Raw genomic sequence first — 18,017 nt, forward strand, 5'->3', positions numbered from 1 at the left:
TCCTGCCTGTGTTGCAGTGTGGCAGAGCCTTGCTTAGAGTTGCTGTTCTCTCAGACACTGGAAGGCCAAACTTTCCTTGTTGTGGGGGAAAGAGGGGGACAGACAGGACAGGCTCTTACCCTCCAAGAAATTCTCTCTTTTGTTTTAAGCAGACATTCCCACTAAAATAAAAAGCTCCAAAAGCAGGTGTCCTTGCTGCAACCTGACTGGTCATAGAATCAGAAGGCCGAGATGGATGTGAGGTGATGGAGGAGCGGAGTTGAGCTGTAAAGGGACCTCCAAGCTTATCTAGTCCAAGCCCCTGCCAGAGGCAGGATCATCACTATCCAAACCTTCCTATATGATCTGTCATTTGAACTTTACATAAGACTACCTGCCCTGAGAAGCTGACCAGCCTAGTGGTTGGCATCCTTCACAGGGAAATGCACACACAGCAAGCAGGCAGGACTTGAGCAGACTTTGTTTTTGGATTTTGTTTTTTGCCGTTAATTAGTGTAACTTTGTGGGCACCAAGATGTGACCACTTCTGTGTCCTTGCTTCTTCAGTCACTGCTGATTTCTTCACTGCTCTATTGGGAGGTAAAATGACTGACTGGTGGGTGGAGGGTGGGCAGAACCCAGAGATTACTGTGTGCTGCTGGGGAGGCCTCTCTGCAAACCCACCGCAGGGCTTGGAGAATTACACTTCGCAGTGAATAAAACGATTAGTTCACTTTGCTCTTCTGCCACAAGCCCGAACTAGGGAATGAGCATGTCAGCTTCTGGCCCAGGGGGAAATGGGTCTTGTTCACAAACAATTATGAATCTTTTGGGCACTCCCTATGCAAGCCTGCCTACCAGCAGGGGTTGGATTTCCCCTCTCCCAGAATTGGAAGCACGGTTTGGTGGGGCTCGTTTTGTTAATTTGTATTTATCCCTCCGTGTCACTGCAGCGGGCCCCCCCCCGCAAGCGCTCTCCTGCCCTCAGCTGCTCTTTCGGGGGGGGGTGGGCAGGGAGGATGTGGGTAGGGCGTGGCCTAACAGAAGCAGGCTGTTCTCGAGGCCGGCTCCTGTGCTCGTGGGCGGAGCCTGATAGGCAAATATAGGTGGTCCTGTAAAGCCTGGGTCCACTGTCCCTCCCGGGCGGGGGGCGGAGCCTGCCATGCAAATAACGACTCAAAAGAAAGAAGCCGTCGCTCCGCTTTGCCGGGCCTACTTCGCGTGTGGGGGAGGGGGGTGCGGCTTACCCGAAGCGGGCGGGGCCGCCCCTCGCGGAGCCGGCGTTGGAAGTGTGCGGCGCGTCGCGGCCGGGAGCAGCTGCTGGCGGCGCGGGAACATGGCGAGCGGCGCCGGCGAGGAGGTGAGTGGCGTCGGGGCCCCGCGGTAACCATGGCAGCTGCCTCCCCGGGGGGAGTTGGGGCGGGGTCCGGGCGGCGCGGGAAAAGTTTGTCGGTGGCGAAGGACCGGCCGCACCGGCTGTGTCCGGGACGCGGCGGCCGCAGGAGGAGCCGCGGGAGGAGCCGTCCTCGGGGTCGGAGCTGCCTCCCTCACGGGGAGGGAGGTGGCCCCGGCTCCCCAGGGCACGGAGCGGGTTGAGACCTGCCCGGCCGCCGGGGTCCCGCAGTGGCCGGGAGCAGATGCTGGAAGGGGAGCGGACTGGGTAGGGCGGGTTTCCCCGCTTCTCCCCGCTCGTCTCGCCGGCAGCCTCCAGCGTCTGAGGTTTAGGAAGTGCTGATGCCGAGGCCGAGCCCCTCACTCCCCTGCCCCTTTCCTCCAAGCATGTCCCTTTCCTCTCTGAAGCGGGCTGAGCTGTTCGCTTCCACCGCATGTGCGGCAACAGGTATCGGGCTTCAGTTGCACCCGGTGATAAGGGGGATTGCTGGAGAAAGTTTGAAGCCTTTCCAGCATCAGATTTGCAGGAGATGAATCGCAGCTGATGAACGGGTAGCAGGGAGGGGAATAACCCATTCCAGAAAGGTAGGACCTGGCTCTTATGGGAGCCTTGGGATCTTAAGATTTTTTTTGAAAGCTGAGTCTGATATTTTGAAAATAATTTCTTGTGGGTTCTTCTTTTTAAATAATAAGAAAAAAAAATCTAAGATTATATTTAAGCCATCTGTTTCCTGTGTTTTACAGTTCACCACAACTGCCTTGCAACATGCAAATTTTAAGCAGTTGTAAAACTTTGGATGTGAGCGATCCTTTTTTTTGTTTGTTTGTTTGTTTGTTTTTAATGGTCTTTCAAGATCAGGAACGAATATTACCATAGCAACGGATGCAAGGATCCCTAAAAGTTGAGGGAACTTTATGATGCTGCTTTAAAGATTAACATCCATAGCCTTATAATAACAACAAAAATGAGAGGTTTTGGTTGCGTATTGCACAGATATGCTTGCATTGCTGTATACAACTTAATTTTTTTTTAAATAGATTGATGGAGTAGTTTTTTTGTTGCTTGTTTTGTTCCCCTGCCCCCAATTGTGCGAATATCACTTGTTGCATTTTACTTCTAGGAGCCTGAGAGCAATTTCTTGTACCTTTAAATCTGATCGCTCAGGATATAGTGGCTTAAATACAATGGGAAGGGGGAACTTGGATCAAAGTTCAATAGAACTTGACAGGAAATGTTTCCTCAAGGTCCAGGTGTAGAATTCAGCTGGATTTGTCTCTGCTCTAGTCTAGAGTAAACTAATGCAAAGTGTGTGTTCCTTTTTTCGGTCAGTGGTCACCCACTAGTGGATCTCAATCCACCAGTAGATCTCAGAGTCTGCTGTGGTAGATCTTGGAGTTGATCTGAGGCTGAGGTAGGGGGGACTGAGTGCCCATGTGCATGTATGTGTGTGCCCCAGCCCAGCAGGTCAGTCCATGGGGGAGGGAAGTGGTGGGGGGGCTAGATCAAGGCCCCTGCAGTGAGGGACAGTGCTGCAGGGGCAGGTTGAGTGGGGCCCTGGCTAGGTGGGATTTACCTGCTGGGGAGGTGTGCCCCCAAATTTTTCTCCCTCTGGCTCTATCTGCCTCATCTCCCCTTTCCTCTCCACAGACCTGCCGGCAAGGCAGACTGTGGTGCACAGTAGATCTTGGGTTGCTTTTAAATGTCAAAGGTGATCTCCTACTTAAAGGTTGGAGACCACTGCCTCAGGTGCTGTGTATGCAGAGAAAGTTTGGCAACCATTGATCCTTGCAATCATGGTGTATCCATGAGAGGTCACCCAAACCTTTGCATGTGCCTAGGCAGGATTTTTTTTGGAGGAGTGGAGGCTTCCCAGACCTTCCATCCACTGAGACAGAATCCAAAGGCCAGACTGGGTTCAGATGTTTGGTGCATGACTGTGCATCCAGGAATTGAACCTGGGTCTCCTGTCCAGATAAGGATTCTACCACTGAACCATGGGGGGCTCTGCAGAGAGAGCCTTGTACTATCTTGTGCCTCCCTTACTGTTTTGTCTTCCAGTTTCTTCTAATATTTTTTTACAGCTTCTGGTGCTGCTAAATAGTGACAAAATACTCAGCATTTTTTTTCCAGCTAATTTGAAAGCTTAGTAGCCTTCTGTTCCTCCCTTTAACATTTTGTGTTCTGAAGACCATATTCTCACCATGTAAATTCTTAAAACTGTTGTAAGTATACTCCTTGAGGCAAATAATTAGCAGTCCTGAATTTGCATTTGAACCTCCTTTTTACACAGTATCTGGTGTTTGGAAGTCCAAGCATATTGTTTGGAATTCGGTCTAGTAAGTGGCAAATCCTCAGATGTAACACAACCCAGAGAAAGATCTTTAGAGAAACAGGCACCTATAAAATGGCTTTGTCTTTCACTAAAACAATGACTACTCCTGTATGGAAATTAGTTAACATTATATTGAAAGGATACTTTCATTTCAAACACTTCTGAATTTAGAGAGATTAGATAGCCTTACTCTCTTGGAAAGGATATCAATATTGGAACACAAGCCTTTAAAAACCTCTTATTCTTTCACTGTGAAAGAATCACACTTTTAAGTGTGTTTAACCATTCAGAAACTTTAAACTAATAGGTCAGATTTGCTCCCAATCAAGTGTTAGCCTGGCTTTGCAAGAACGTTAAAGACCGCTTAGTTAGTTGGAAATCTTAATCCTTGTTTGGGGGCAAGGGGGTAGAGGAGGATACTCCAGCAAAAGTGTGGTCAGGAAATGTCTGGTTTCTGTAATCTGTTAGCAGTCATGGGGACTTGAGTAGACTGCTATAAAGGTGGATTTGCAGCTGTACTTGTGGCTCCAAAGACCCCCCAGAGTACTACTTGGCAGTCTGGGGTTAGCTCTTAAAATGAGTGGTGCGATTTACCTCATCAAGGTGATCTGGGAAAGTATAATGTCCAAATGAAGCCGGGTATATCAATACAGATGTGCTACATGGGCTAGTTGTTGAATAACGTTGTTTGCTTTTCTATACATGCTGAAGTTGCCTCTGAAACAACAATGGGCTAAATGGGGAACATTACCTAATATCCATTGTCTGGGTGCAGTAGCAGGTATTGTAAAGGTCCTGCTGATGTGGCTGCTTTCCTTAATTTAAAATGGAGTGGTGGAAGTAGTGAAACCCTTCTTTGTCCTTTTTTTCTCTTCCTTGGGACATGGGGATTTGCAGCACATTCTTACCCAAAGGTAAGGGGGGAAAGAGCCTGTGCTAGCTTTTCCTTTTGATAACTGATAGTAGTTTGCTTGTCTTTTAAACTTCTAGTAGGCTTTGTTACCCTCTGATAAGGGTAGTTGCTGCAGAGCAGCTGATGCTCTATAAAACCCTTTCTGTCTTGCCTTGCAGTAACTTATTTGTGTGTTTTCATATGCTTATTGTCAAGGCCACTTGGTTGCTCAGGGTGAGAAATTGTCACAGCTCATTTCTATTTTCTCAATCTCTCTGTAGGATTTCTCTTACCTGGGGAAAAAGTGGGGTTGGATAGAGGGGCCACCTGAGCTTTTTTTCACCACAGGAGGTATGCTTACCAAAGCTGCTGATCCGATGGGTTTTGTATTGTTGCAGGTCCCCCTTAACTCTGGGGAGTGGGACTTCCTTTGTTGCAGTTCTGAATTCAAACCATTGGGGCTACTCTGAAGGGTCATGGCCTCATAGGAATGTAGGGGTAGAAGGGACCACATGAGGTGTTTTTTTTTGGGGTGGTTTTTTGTTTTGTTTTTTTTAGTTCAGCTCCTGGCTTTAAAGTAGTAACATCCTTGACTAAACCATCCCAGTCAAGTGTGTATCTAGCCTGCTCTTGAAAGTTTCCAGGGATGGAGAAGCCACAGCTTCACTAGGAGGGAGGTCAAGCATTGGAACAGGCTACCAAGTCAGTCCTTCCTAATCTCTAATTTCTTGTGCTGCAGCTCAAGGCCACTGCTCCTAGTCCTGTACATCTCCTAGGACCAGAGCAGATCCAGGGAAGGTGCATTTGCACCCCACCTTTCGATTCTTGATTTTTGTGTTTTTTATTTATTTTTTTGGCCCCTCCCCTCTTCCACAGAGCCTTTTGCCTTACTATTGAAGGCATGACTTGCTCTTGGTGAATCCCTGCTCCTCAAATGGATTCTTTGAGGAGCTACTCCATCACCTATGAAGGTTATACTTTGGTTGGTCTGTCCTGTTGGTGTAACCTTTAGATGGATGCATCTCTTTCCTGCTTTTGCAGCATTCGCTGGAGTGTTGCTGAGTAACATGGCTTTACTCAGCAGCTGCTCCTCCACTTGTGCCAAACCTGAGATGGGGAACCTGCCCCACAAATATCTCCTGCCACCATTCTCGGGTAGGCCAGACAGAGATCTTGATGTAGCAAGGGTTGCCCCAGGAAGGCATCACTGTCCTTTTTTTTTTTTTTTTTTTTTTTTTTTTTTTTTTTTTTTCCCCCCCCATATCTGCACTTATGGGTGTGCAGGACCATGCTTACCAGCAGTGCTCTCAAGAGACCTTAGCAGTGACAAGGCTGGCTCTTACTACAGAGCTGCAGCAGAGAACAGGCAAGAACCTACTGTGGGGGGGGATGGGATGGGACAGGGATGTGGGGAAGTGAACTGAAGGATGAGAGCAGGGAAATCCAGGCTTGTTCACATGAGTTCCAGCAGTCCTCGACTTATGTCTTGCACGTACAATGTTTATAAATTGACACCGTGTTTCAATTTCCTGATGTCAGTTTCTACTTTACAACGCTTGATCCAATGTGATGCCACACCAGCAAACAACTTCACTCTGTTGCCCATCTCCCTGGAGCACATCTGTTCAAACTTCCTTGGACACTTCCTTTAAGAAAGCAGCCAAGATTCCTGAGAAGACTCCAGCCAAGAACCCTTCAAAATGTCCAGCAAAGTTGCCTCAAAAGTTCTTCCAAATCAATATGATTGCTGTTTACAATATGAATACATTAATGTAGCTATATTACTCATCTATAGAGGACAAAATTCTGAGGTGTTTTTGGTGAGAATAGGATATTGGGCCTTAGTTCAGGAACAATCCCCCATTTATAATGTTTTCTTATGAGAAAATTGGTTCTGAGTTACGTTTTGACTTAAGACGTAGTTTTCAGGAACCAATTCTGTTGCAAGTTGGAGAACTGCCTGTAATTGCTTTTATGATATAGCCCCTTTGATCAGTTGTTCCTTCTCCTTTTCAAAGAGATTTTCTAGTCTTCCAAAAAAAGAAGCTGCTTCATGATGCACAGCTAGGTGAACTGGTTTAGAGAAATGACTACCTCTCTGATTTCCAGCTGACTGCTGGCCAAGCTTTGAAGGCAGAAAATAAATTCTAACCAGTAAAGAGCATCCATTTCAGAAAGGAATACTTATTTACTTTAATGTGTTTTAATAATAAGAACTATGACAAAGTAAGATCCAGTGTAGGGATGTTCCATAAGGATTTTAGTCCCAATTGCATTTCATCCCGAAACAAAATTTGGAGACTTTTGAGAGAGATTTGAACAACACCAAATACCCTCTTCAGATGGGTAAAATTTACACTTTTTTTTTCCTTTGCAGACACCTGGTGCACAGTGTCCCATTACAATTAGCAAGCAATCAACAGTAGGGAAATCTGTACAAGTTGCAGGGCAATAAAATAATATCAAGAAAGCTGAATGCGGAGGAAATACTCATAACTGAGGGGACTTATTTTGCCTTTTTCCCTATATTTGTTAACCTTTTTGAGATCTATGTTGTTTATTGTGACGAAACAGCAGCAGAGCTGCAAAGTAACTTAATGGAAGCTTCCTAAGGAAGCTACTTGTCTTCTGTTTTAAAGACTGTTTCAGGTATGACTTTTTTCTTGTTAAATTATAATCTGGCACAGCAGATCTGTTACTTTACTTATTATCTCCTGTAAATGCTTAGGAGTGGCTTGGGATGAAGAGAGCTAGTGGCCTGAGTAGTCATTCTTGAAGCTCTTTGCTTGCATAGTAATGCTCTGCGAGCTTTAAAAGCTTGGAGTGGCTTTTATATTTATGCAGCAAAATGGTGAGGTTTTTTTCCTTAATGCTCGTATGTTAATGTATATTAATGTAGGATTAAAGTCTTTCAGATCCAGTTTTTGAACTGGCAAACTAGTCAACAGGCAACTAGATGTACAGCAAAGTTGCTGCAAAGGAAAAGAGAACAGGCCAGGCCAAAATAGTGCTCACTAAGGGAAACTGGATAGTGAAAGCTTAATTGCACCCTACCTGCTGGCCAAGCAAGTTGGCCATGTGAGCTAGATTGTTTTGCTTTAATGGTAAAAATAACAAGCACTTGTCAACCTGGCAAACTAGCTGGGTTAGGCTACAAGTGAGAAGACTTTCTTGGCTTCTGGTACAGAAAAGGTGGCAGATGGAAAGAAGGGAGAAAGCAGTGGTAAAATGGAAGACTTGGTTCTGCTATATTTGGAATCATGGAAACTAGCACCAGCAGCAAAGATGTAAAATTTATGTAAATTTTGAAGCCATGGAAATAAATCACTCTCTTTTTGTTGGTGGGGGGGAACAAACTTTGGGAAAAATTGAAATGTATGTAATACTTACTTTCGTGGCACCCTTTACAGCTCTCAATTCACTTTGCTACTTTTAAGAACATACACAATACAATTTATATCTTGGTTTGCTCATAAAATTATCATGTTTTAAAAGTGTAGTTTTATTCAGACCATAATTACAAGTTTTTAAAATGAATTTACTTTAAAATGTGTTAAATTTTTGTTACAAATGCAGCTACAAGCTGAACTCTAAGGAACCTAGCATCTCTTAGTTTTTGCCAGTTTATGAGAAGCAGGCGAAAATTAAAGTTGAAAATAAAAGAAACCATCAACATTACAGTAAAACAAAGAATGTTGTTATATATTCTGGATTTAGTCTCCTTCACGGTATCAAGGAGATGAAAAAAGCCAAGTGCCTTCTGGGTTTTTGTGTGTGTGTGTGTGTGTGTGTGTGTGTTGTTTTGAAAGGGGGGGGACACACACGGGACTAAGACTTGTTGAATACAAATTTTGCTACATGAAACTTTTGTCTAATTAATCTCGCTTTCTGAGCTATCACCATCAGCAGTTTCTGCTTCTAAACCTTCACTTCTATCATTTTCATGGACTTCTAAAAACCTGAAGTTTTGCCTGGGTCGAGACAGACTTTTCTCTACTCTTTCACATATTAGTTTTTCTTTGGTGCGAGTATCAACCAGCTTCTTTCACGTGCTGCAGAAGATGGAGGAATGGGAAGCAGGCAAGAGGAGTCAGAGGCTGTTGTGCAAAGGCCTTGCCACCATGTTGCAGGAAGGATATGCTTGGTAGAGTCCCAGACTGCATTCCTGGACCAAATACCTGAAGATGTTCTGTACTCTGCAGCATTTGAAAATACCTCTCCAGCATCAAATCTTTAAGTGTGTTGCTTGTTTTGTGATGCAGTGGTGGTGCTATCATCACTAACATTTCTGCCTTTGAATCTTGGATCCAAGAGAAACCAAATTTCTTCCTGTCTGTTAATAGTCTTTCACTTTTCTTTCTTCTTTACTTGTAAGTGGAGATGCACTTTAAATTCTGAAAAACAGTTGGTTTGTGGGGTTTTTGTTTTTTTTTACCTGGGCTATTTGGTAAGGAATGTCTAACAGAAGTGCACTGTCTGATTCAGATGCAGTGATTGCTGAAAAAAATTGGCTTTAAAATCTTCAGGGAGTTCTGCAGCTGAACCCAGAAGACGGCCTCATCAAGTACAGTGTTCCTTGCACTTCTGGGTACTTTTAAGATCCTCTATTGTTTCTTGAAGAGCTTCTTTGTTTTTTAGTAAACTTTTCAAATGAGATCACCACTCCATCCCATCTAGTGATACTCAAACTTTGTAGTAAAACTATATTTTATTCTTTGCATTCTTTTCTTCCTGCTGCTTCTTAAAGACAGCAGCTACAATATGAGTAGCTTTTACAAGTTTTATAACTTCTTTTGCTCTTCTGTAATATCTCTTGCAGCGTGTCCAACTTCATGATGTCACTTAAGAAGCAAGTTTTAGCCTGTGGGATACATGTCTAATTCAGTAATATGTGGATATTTATCCACGATGAGCTCCCATGCTGCTTTTATGTTACTTGCATTGTCAGCGAAGCAAATACTTTATCACTCCCAATCTTCTGTAGGACTTCACATATTTTACTACTGATATATTCTGCAGTATGCCTGTTCTCTCCTGTTTTTAATGCTTCTGTGAAAACCTGATTGACGTGTTATCACAAAGCTTACAATTCCTTCCCCTTGCATATGTTGTCCATCCATCTGTAAGTACTGCAAGACACTACAGCACTAGTTGGGGTTTTTTTGTTTGTCTGTTTGTTTTGTTCATTTCTTCTCCCCCCTTTGCATGGACTGCATTACACATTCATATTTTGTGTCTAAAAAAGGCTTGCTCAAAGAATGTCTGCTGGGTAAACTATATGATGGTGTTGGTAATTTTAAAAGCTTCCTGCCAGTATGCATTTTCTGTTATTGACAATGAATATATTGCTCTTGCAAGAGCTTGGTCAACTTTTTCCTGATCTCTGGGTGTCCTCTTGTCTACAAATGGAGCTATTGAGAGTCTTCTGCATAAAGTTGGCTGCAATATTTGGTTACTTGAGGATGTTGATTAGGCAACCCTTTATGATGCTGATCTTTATAGAAGAAGCAGCAGTAGGAGGACTTCTGGATCAAGAACATTGGAAAGAGCTACTTGCACTCTCATCATTGTGATCTATCTCCTCTGCGCTTATACCCATCAAGGATTTTTTGGTTTTTGTTTTTTTGTTTTTGTTTGTTTGCAGGACACTTCTTGCTTACAAAGATGTGTTTAGTCATCCTAGTAGCATTTGGAAATGCGTATTTCATTTGATAGTATTTGCAAACTTTTTTTTTTTTCTCAGAATAACTTGCAGTGTGGAAATGCTTTCATATGCTAGAGGTTGATCACCATTTTGCTGAAGGAGAAAAATATAATTTAGTGGCTAGCTTGTGTATATAAACACTAAGCTACAGCATGTACAAATATAGTAATGGATGGAGAAGAGGCCTCCTCAAGGTTAACTGTGAACAACTTTCCTGCCCTGCAGGCCTCAGCTCCCTGCTAAGGCTGGGTGATGTGTCACAAAACATCAGATTAGTTGGTAGGAATTTCAATTATGAATTACATATTTTAGCTGCATTAGTATATTTTCATAACCTATAGCTTAATATACTGAATTCAGAGAAACTTAAATTCTTACCTTTCAATAAAAAAGAATATACTTTGTTTCAGCTCCTTTTGTGCTGCTTTTGTACTTCTGTGGCTCAAGGCCACAGGGCCAGGAGGAGGCGGGTTCCTTCCAACTCCAAAACCGTTAGACTTTTTCTGTCTCCTCTCCCTGAGGCTTTTGAGTAAGCAGGGCAATAAGCTCCATGTTTCTAATCTCTAAAGGAACAAATGGATGATGCTGCCAGTGTCTGCTCCCACTCCTTTGAGGCCTAGTCGGGAGGACAGGATCAAATCCACCAACCTCTAGATCAAAAGTCAACAATAGAGGAAGTCTACAAGCAAAGAAGGCACTGAATCCTTCCTTCTCTTGTGAAAAATGGCAGTGCCCCCTTGGGGCAGAAATGCATCTTGCTCTTGCATTTGAGAGTTGTACTGTACTGCTTGTCCTCTGTGTACAGGAATTGTAATGCTCTGATACTGTAGGTAATTTTCCTATTACACTGTTATTAGAAAACATTTTTTGGGGGTAAAGGGTAGCAATCTATAAACACCTTGTCTTTTTTTTTTTTTAAACATTTTATTCATCATTCTAAAATAAAATATTTTCTAAGTGTTTTATTTTAATTTTTTTCCAAAAGCTTTCAATTGTTCTAATTTCAGAAAAACCAAAGTCCCAGAAAAATGGGGGGGAAGGCAGGGAAACGTTTTCCCCCAAATTTTTGTGTGGTTTGTTTGGTTTTTTTGTTCCCTCGGGCCTTCACATCTCTAACCAGCAGGTTGATGGTATGGATCTCATGGCTTTCCTGATTGACTGAGCACAAGGAAAAGAATGGAAAGGTGGCAGCTTATGTCATGCTGGCAGTATATTTGTGAAGCTAAGGAAGGTGGGTGTAAAAGAGTTCTTAAAGCTTGGAAGATGAGGAGGAATTAACCTAGTTCTAACTGATTAGAGTATTGGGTAGCCACAAAAAAAGAAAAAGGGAATTACTTTGACAAGGTGTCAACTGGGGGCAGGTGAGGTAATAATTTAATAGTTTTATAAGTTATACTTGCTAATGGTAGACTGTAAGGAGCAATTCGTTTCTACTTTGCGGAGACTAGGGGGAGCAGGGTCTGGGACATGTTAGTCATATTAGTTAGTATGTACAAGGTAGGTCTAGAGTGCATGCTAGTTAGTCACCCTGATGTGCTGCTTTTGTAAAGAACGGTGTTTTAAGCTTCTGTGACTACTGTAAATAAAGCTGTTACACAAAACACTCTTAAGAAGACTGTGAGAACTTCTTGGGTCTTTGTCAAGTAATTGTCAAGTAACTCATTCAAAAATGAAGTACATAGTATTGTCAAACAACTCATTCAAATACCAACACTTCTAAGTTACATTACAATTATATTACCAGTCATGACTGTCTCATGGGGAAAGCTGTCAGAAGTAAGGCACTATTGGAATTATGATCTCTGGTAGTGTTGGGTTTACCAGACATAGGGCATCCTTACAGGTTGAAAGAGTGCTATTTACAAACATGCAGGTTCTTTGAGAACTGCTTCATATTGGGAGTTCCAAAGATGCAACAAACTGAAACCTTAAAGTATGCTGGAAAATTTTGGCCAAAATTACATTATTTCTTTTTAAAGAGGGAAGGCATGGTGTTGGTATTCCCTTTTTGTATTAAAGCTGGGGTGAAATAAACAGTTAAGCCCTGTGTCAGACTGAGGTTTAGCACATGTGCTGCAGAAATCTAGATCTTCTGTTGTTCTGGTTAGTTTTAATTGTTGCTCAGGAAGTCTTTATTGATTATAATGATTAAGCTCCTTTATACATTCCAGTTATGGTGTAGAAATCTCCCATCATGTGGTGCTGGTTCCTGCCTGCTAAAAGGAGAAAAGGCAGGTTTTCTCCAATTTAATACTCCAATTGAATATTAAAACACTTTTGAAATAAGAAATGGTCTCTTAAGGTTACAGAACCCAAAATCAACTGTTGAATCCACAAAGACAGTGATGTTCAAACTTCTGGCCCCATGGGCCAGATTAGCAGGGCAGGGCCAGTCTGCCAGCCAGATTTGAGCCCCACATACCAGGATTGTGACCTGGTGCTTTGCACTACCCTTTCTTGCCCCTCTGCACTGGAATTGGTCCCTAGAGGCTTGGAACTACCACTTCCCCCTGTGATTGGGCACTAGGGCCCAGCACCACTCCTGGTCAGCCTTGAGCACTGGGAGCAGGAGCCTGCTTAAGTGCATAGGGCTTGGGGCTCCCCATGGTCTGGAAACTTAGCAGTGGGGGACCATTGGCACTGTTCCCCCACTGCCAAACTTTTGGACCCAAGGGTTGAGCACCCCTGCACAAGAAGGTTGACCTGTTGTAGAACAGACTATAGTCCAGTGTTTGGTTCCCTACCCCCATGAAGAGAGAATTTAGTGGTATTTAAATAATTATATTATCTTCAGTAAAAAAATAAGCCCCAGAAATCGTTCTTTATCAGATTTGCTTAAAGAAGTTTAGAAACTGTATTAAAAGCCTTAGAAGCAAAACAGGCCCTATGAGAAGCTAAGCAAATGTTTACATGTCTTAAAGCATTAAAGTTATAGTAAGTCGAGACCAACTCTCCAGCAAAAAAACACATGCAACTTTGAAAATTTTTTATTTAGAACACACTAGCAATCGCTTATAGTTGACACTTAACACTGAAGTAATTGGAACTATCACACTCTGTTCTGCTGAGCTTAAACTGTGGGAAAGAGGTTCAGTAGAAGCAGTGTCCATTTCTTTTAGTGTAATTATACTGTACAGACTGATAGGTAGCTGCAGAAAACATCTGTTATAAAAATGTCAGATAGAAAATAACTCTGCCCCTGCCTTGTCCTAATATTAAAGTGATGATGTAGCCGTGATGGTCCAGGAGAAATGGTGAGAGGCAAGGATTTTTTGTGGGTCATTTCTTAATGAATGAAATACAGTAAAATCTCTACTATCCAGTATTTAAATAACCGGAAGACTTTACTAACTGGAATTTCCGGCTGGACTCTGGGATGGGACAGGACAAAGCTTGCACATAGCAGCTGTGTTGCCGCTGCTCTGCCACTCTGCATGCAATGCCTTGCACTGCTGCTGCTCTGCCACCACTCTGTGCTGCACCCTGCAGCTACCGCTGCTCTGTGTGCAGCTGTTGCCACCCCCCACAGCTCTGCATTACCTGAAAACCCTGTTGGGTTATTTCAGATAAGCAGAGTTTTTACATAACCAGCAATCCCCCTACCCCGGGGATGCTTGATAACAGAGATTTTACTGTATATAATTAGGAGGGACATTGACAGGCTTTTAGGTACCATTCCATCCTTCCTCAGATCTCTGCTGAGGAAGGTAGAGTGGTACCTGAGGGCTTGGCTATGTGCCTCCTAGCTATGCACTTCCCCTTTGTGTGCTGCTGCACCGCCGTGCGCCGCCGCCGCCGCCCCCCCCCCCCCGGGATAAAAGGCATCATCCACAAAAACCCTTACCCTGCTTGTTATCCCTACTTTAGAGTTCAGTCAATTATTGTCTTCGAGTTTTTCACATGGGATCAGTGTTAGGGTTGACAAGCTGGTCAGTTGACTTCCTATTTGCCCATAGTAAAAACTTGTCAAATATTCCAGGACGCCAAGAATACCCATGTGCAGGTGACAGCCTTCCTATTTTATTGTATCTTAGTTAACAAGTTAACTGTTAACTTGTGCAGGAGGACTTCATGCCTTGCTCCTCAGTCCTGCAGGAGTCTGGATACACAAATGCATGTGCACACACCATTTTTGGAGCAAGCATGCCCTGTTCTGCCCCTCTCTCCTGAGCTTTTCCAGTCTCCTTCCATCCCCATTAAGCCAGGAGGGTTATAATTGCTGTGTGTGTGTCTTTATATCTATTGGATTTTTTTTTTGTAACTGGGCTGATCCTGGGGTTTGGGATGCAAGCCAAAGAGAAGAACTGTTCAGTCTTGAGTATTGCTTATACTTACACTTATGTAATATTGATAGTTATAAAAATTCATTGCAGTTTTTTAAAATTTAATTTCATTGTTTCACAATAACGGTTAAGTTGCTTGTTGTTTGTAATTTGAACAAGTACCTAACCCACTGCAGATGAAAGTGACTCTCTTCGCTATTGTAATAAATCACTGCTTAAAATATTTGACTGTTAGTCAGTTGACCAGTCAAATAAGGTGTGTTTGTTTTGTTTTGTGTTTTTTGTTTGACTGGTCAAATACCCAACCCTACTTCATATTGTAAAATATTTTAAGGTTCTATTTCCTTTGCACTTGGTTAAAACTGAAGATTTTATTTTAGCTCTGAAATCCTTACTTTGATTTGTAAAGATGGAATAGATCCAGTTGATATGTCTTAACTTATGTGCTGGCTTCTATTAAACTGAAAACAAAAAGATCAGTCACCTAAGTATTTAACTTTATTGGCTGTCTCTCCACCCTCAGGCTTGTGCAGTTTGTGGTGTCACAAACTGCATGTATGGAATATTAAAATGTGCCCTTGTGTTGCAACTTAGCAGCGGAGGGGCAAATTTTGCTACCAGGATTTCCCATTAGTAAAAATAAAAAGTACTGAGGGAAAGTGGCATACAGCATGTGAAAATAGCATGCACCAGAACAAGCAAAGCCTTGGTCCTCCAGTATCTCGCTGGCTGCCAGCCAGAGGGTACTATTCCATTTGAGCCCTGGCTGCTCCAGCATGCCTGGAGGAGCTGGGCAAGGACAGTTTGCCCAAAGTGGGACAATGTCCTATAACAAGCACACATGCAGGGGTGTGCACTGAGGCACGAAGTAGTGGCACAAACATGTGACCCTGAAAGTGCACACCCTTGCTCATCTGGATGCAGTCATCTGGTCACAACATCCAGAGGATTTCTCAGCCTTTCCCTGTCTTTTCTAATGTTTGGTGACAAAGTGCCATCTGCTGTTCTCTGCATCAAGTTCACTGCCAATTAAATGCAGGAATTTAGCAGAAATTAAAATAGATCTCCTATCACTTACCTATGCCTTGGCTTATCATGGGCTTGTATATTTGGAAATGGGTTATTAACAAGATCCATAACTGCCCCAATCACTTAAGACACTTATCTCAATAGTTTTATTTTGTACCAGTCATCACAGATTTAAAGGATCCTCTGAATCTCTCATTTTTTGTGGTAGCTTTGTTCAGGTTTTTCTTGGTGATTGACTTTTTTTTTTTAAGTTTCAGTTCATTTTAGTATTTTTGACTTCTCTGAACAAAAGGAAAATATAAAGATGATATTCTGAAATTAACTTAATAAAATCCCTCCCCCACCAGGTTGAGTAGTTATTGAAAAGAACATTAGTTATCTAAGACCCAGTTTAAATGACACCAATAATGCATTTAAAAAAGTTAATTTCTCAGCTATTTTTGCCTTAAAAGATGGGGTGGATTTGATTTTAAATCAAAGATTTAAATCACTGGTCAGGAAGCCTTGATTTAATCATTGCTTTCTATAAAAAGTGCATTCTTGTTGTGTGCTATAACCTTAATATGTGTTATTCACAACTCGGAGATAAATGTAGATTTAATTTTTTAGAAGGTACACCCTATACATTTTAAAGCAGTGATTGTATTTTGATATTTTTTCAGATTAATTTTGAGGCTATATCAGAAAACTGAATTATAACATTTGTTTTATTTAATTAAAACAACTAATTATATATTTTGAATATTTTTCTTCAACAACAAACATGTATAGTTCTTTTAATAAAACTATTTTTTGAATGTTAACTGTTTTAGTTGTCTAAAATGGTGTTTTAACCAAAATTAAATAGATTATTTCAGCCAGGTCAGCGTGAGAAACTTAAAATACTGGGTTATACAGCAAAATCAGTCTTCTAGTTAAAAGCTACATTATTACTTCAGTAGTCCCTGATTGGATCCAGGTGCTTAAATGACTTCCTCCAGTTCACTGGTGTGTGACTTTTTTTTCTTTCAAAACTCATCAGCAAACATATATTTCTTGAATGGTTCACCCTTAGCCCTGAAATTTATTGTAGTTGGTATTATGGAGGTGTGATTGCTGGATGCCCATGTCATAGCCACCTTCTCTTCAGCAGTTTAAGGATTGACTCTGGTACTGACTATTTAGAATATTGACAAGAAAATGAGTTGGAGATATAGTACAGTCGCATCATACATGCATTTAACTTGCGCAAATCCAACTATATGCGGGGTGGGAGGGGGGCGGGGCTTGAGTTTGTGGCAGGAGGTTTTGGCGGTGTGGTGGTGGACGGGCAGCACGCAGCCATCCCCACCACCACCCCGTGCTGCGCCGCTGCTGCCGGCCGCACAACTCTAAGCATAGCTCCGTGGCGGTGGCGGGAGGTTTTAGAGGCAGAGGCAGTCACTGCTGGTCAAATCATGGCGATTTGACTCTACGCAATTTTCGCCTTATGCGCTGACCTCAGAACCTAACCCTTGCATAAGATGCGACATGCCTGTAGTCCTTGATCCACTTGTGGTTTGTATTTTTTTTTTAAATGGTTGTAATTTAACTCTGTCACTGCATATTTCTCTTTTCCAAGTTTCACTCAGTTCCTTCCAAACTTCAACAGCATCAGCAATAAAATAGCGTTTTCCCTGCACTTTGTTCAAGGCTATAGAAATAGGCTTTGGGATAGCCAGCATACATTCTACGTTTCTCTTTAGCTCAATTCTGAGAACTTTGGCTATGCCAGTTCCATTTATTTTATCACGATTTTGTTCATAAATTGTCATCAGATTAGGCCAGTTCTTAATATCGCTCAAAACAGTCCACTACTGAGTTCCATCACGCGTCTTCTGACATGGAGTTAATCTGGTTCCTCCTGCTTTCTTCAGAGCAGCTGCTGCATAGTGGTTGTTATAGAAGTATTTTGCAATGTCAACAATATTAGCTTTTATTTTTGGAGTACTGAAGTCTTTGGCTAAGAGGTGTATCAAATGAGCACTGCGGCCATACGTTATTAACATGGGGCTTTCTTCACTTCTAGATTTCTTCTCATCTCTGAGATATTTGCAGCATTGTCTGTGACAGCTGCATACTAGACATTTGAATTTTTTCAGTTTGTTATACCTTTTACTGTTACTTTCTGTAAGTGTTCTGCTGTGTGCATTTCCTGATGTATCAATTGTTTCTGTAAGGTAGACAGTTCCTTCTTCTGTTGTCACAAGCACATCTAACTGGATCATTATAGACATTGCACCACCTACCAGGACTCAGGCTAACAATTTTCCCCTCTAGACTTCTTGCACACTGCTCCGTTTCTTTCTCATACACTTTATCCAGCAATATTGTCTCAAATAGTAAGTCATTAGAAGTTATAATCCCTATTCCATGATGATATCTTT

At 42.3% G+C, this 18,017-nt stretch overlaps 1 protein-coding gene across 2 annotated transcripts in view; it reads left to right on the forward strand.

The window, feature by feature from the left end:
• Positions 1 to 1,224: 1,224 nt before the first annotated feature.
• The window catches only part of TTC39B (tetratricopeptide repeat domain 39B), a 112,727-nt gene continuing 95,934 nt past the window's right edge, over positions 1,225 to 18,017 (forward strand). Inside the window, exon 1 of one of the 2 annotated variants that reach the window (XM_014518838.2) lies at positions 1,225 to 1,339. In XM_014518838.2, coding sequence (XP_014374324.1) covers positions 1,316 to 1,339 — 24 coding nt within the window. In that variant the 5' untranslated portion in view covers positions 1,225 to 1,315. The remainder of the gene's footprint in view (positions 1,340 to 18,017) is intronic. The other variant, XM_006021340.3, reaches the window with a different exon arrangement.

Source organism: Alligator sinensis, unplaced genomic scaffold (genome assembly GCF_000455745.1).
Source record: "Alligator sinensis unplaced genomic scaffold, ASM45574v1 scaffold917_1, whole genome shotgun sequence".
NCBI lineage: Eukaryota > Metazoa > Chordata > Crocodylia > Alligatoridae > Alligator > Alligator sinensis.